Raw genomic sequence first — 2,210 nt, 5'->3', positions numbered from 1 at the left:
TTCTGAAGGCAAAAGGGGGTCCAACCCGTTACTAGCATGGGGTACCTAATAAAGTGGCCGGTGAGTGTATATGTATATCTATATTATATTTTGGTTCTTGTTTCTTTCACACAGAATTTAAATGCAGAAGTGTGAATATCTTCAATTAAACCACGAATGTATCAGTCACGACAATCCAAATAAAGTGTACTTTGAAATCAACCAATTATTGATGTTTATACTGTGAATGTCTCATATTCTCACAAATCTGGTGGCCTACTATGAAAAAAAGCATCGGTAACAGATTATTTGTTTTAGTTAACATATTCTTCATTACATTTTTAGTCCAAGGATATTATCTATTTATAAATAAAGTCATTACTTGCCTATAAACATATATAATTGGTGCATTTTTTAAAAGTGGGGCCTTAGTGGGGAAAATTACTAAATGACTAAAAGCTTTTCTGTGGAGCCTCAAAGGTAATCAGAGATCATGATTGGAGAGGATTACAGATCACAATGGGCTGGGCATTGGTGCCGTTGTGGTCATGGCCGGGACACAGAGCCAGGTGGAGGCAGTCTGAGAAGGTTCCTGCACAGAAGGAGAACAGCGGCGTCATGTTCTCCGCCTCAAGAAACGTCACCAATCCTGCAGGGAAACTACACAAAACACCAATCCGACAGAAGCGTTTGGTGAAAGGCAGCTGATGAGGCACCCCTCCGTGCCAGGCGGTATACTCCCCATCAAAGAACTCCACGCACCAGGACTCGTCCCCCCGGCCCAGCCAGCAGTCCTCAGTGGTGCCCTTACGGGGAATGTTGGGATAGGTGACGCCCAGCTCCCAGTAAGTCTTCCCAGTCACATCAATCTCCCAGTAATGGTGGCCAAAGCTGAATCCTTGCAAGCTGATGACATTGAGGGTGGTGTCAAAGCGTCCAGGGAGGTCAGGAAGTTGCTGCCAGGTGTCTGTGTAGATGGCACTGTCCCCATTGGAGGAGATGATCAGCTTTGGGTGGGCCGTGTCCGGGTCCAAACACACCTCGCTGGCATCTGGAGACACATATTTAACAATGTTTATACAGAAAACCCTATCTGAGCTCAAGTTGTGATTAGAAACACTACTGTATAGAAATACTGCGTGAACTGACAATTCTTGGTGAAGTTCCTGATTATAGGCGTCTGTGAGCTGATCAGCAGGAACATGTTGTTGGTGAGGTTGAGGATCTGCTCGGCTTTAGCTTCGTCCAGGCTCACACTGCTCGGGTCTGTGCTGTTTAGCAGCTCCATCACTCTGGAGGAGGCAGACCACAGTGAGAAACATCAGCTGCTGCTCCATTTTTTTTTTTTTTTTACTATTAGTTGAAGATTTCATTTCATACCTGTCCACTGTTTCCATGTCTTGCTGGTCAGGGAAGGAAAAGATAGACTGAAGAAAAGCAAATTAAAGCAACTTTAAAAACAAATTGAAACATATTTTGGGGTTGTTACACACAAATAAGAAATTGCATTTGGTCCTCTGGACTTTGAGTTGAATCACCATTGTATCAGGCTCTGTGTTGGTCTGGTCCATTGCCACAGTGAGTCTGGCCAGGTCCTGCTCTATCTCCTGGATTAGAGAACAGTTCCTTTCCATCAGCCCATCCAGGGCAGAGACTGCAGCCCGCTCCTCCATCTCCAGGTGGGACAGGGTGATCCTCAGATCCTCGTCCAGGACGGCCCGCATCTCCAGATATTTTCTGATGATGTTCTCTCTTATCACTGTGGACCTTTTCTGAGGCATAATCATGTGTCAGTTCATCATACCGGCCCGATCACGGGTGGGATTTAACTTTCAAATGTTTCAAAATACAGATAGAATAAAATCATGTTGTGGTTTAATTTTGCTAACAGACTCAAGAACAATGACTTCCCAGAAGCCACAACTACTCTGAAATCACACAGGCACTGACTTCACTCCACAGCCTACCCCCCCCTCCCCATACAATACCTAAAAATAAACTGGAATTCTGTGCAATTTCATTACAGTGCAATATTGAACATTTAATAATTTATTCTCAGTACTGTGCAACATTTAATTCTCAGGACTTCTAATCCACCAATAACTGTTGCATAATGTGTATACAAACCCTTTAATTTTCTTATTAGTTCATACATGCATATACACTCACCGGCCACTTTATTAGGTACCCCATGCTAGTAACGGGTTGGACCCCCTTTTGCCTTCAGAACT

The 2,210-nt window shown here is 43.8% G+C and overlaps 1 protein-coding gene across 1 annotated transcript in view; it reads right to left on the bottom strand.

The window, feature by feature from the left end:
* Positions 1-85: 85 nt before the first annotated feature.
* The window catches only part of LOC117960289 (zinc-binding protein A33-like), a 2,878-nt gene continuing 753 nt past the window's right edge, over positions 86-2,210 (bottom strand). The window contains exons 2-5 of the mRNA XM_034898100.1: positions 1,518-1,751; positions 1,360-1,406; positions 1,129-1,271; positions 86-1,030 (exon numbers count right to left, since the gene is read on the bottom strand). Coding sequence (XP_034753991.1) covers positions 471-1,030; positions 1,129-1,271; positions 1,360-1,406; positions 1,518-1,703 — 936 coding nt within the window. The 5' untranslated portion in view covers positions 1,704-1,751 and the 3' untranslated portion in view covers positions 86-470. The remainder of the gene's footprint in view (positions 1,031-1,128; positions 1,272-1,359; positions 1,407-1,517; positions 1,752-2,210) is intronic.

Source organism: Etheostoma cragini, chromosome 17 (assembly GCF_013103735.1).
Source record: "Etheostoma cragini isolate CJK2018 chromosome 17, CSU_Ecrag_1.0, whole genome shotgun sequence".
NCBI classification, from domain to species: domain Eukaryota; kingdom Metazoa; phylum Chordata; class Actinopteri; order Perciformes; family Percidae; genus Etheostoma; species Etheostoma cragini.
This window is presented reverse-complemented; position numbering and strand designations above follow the sequence as displayed.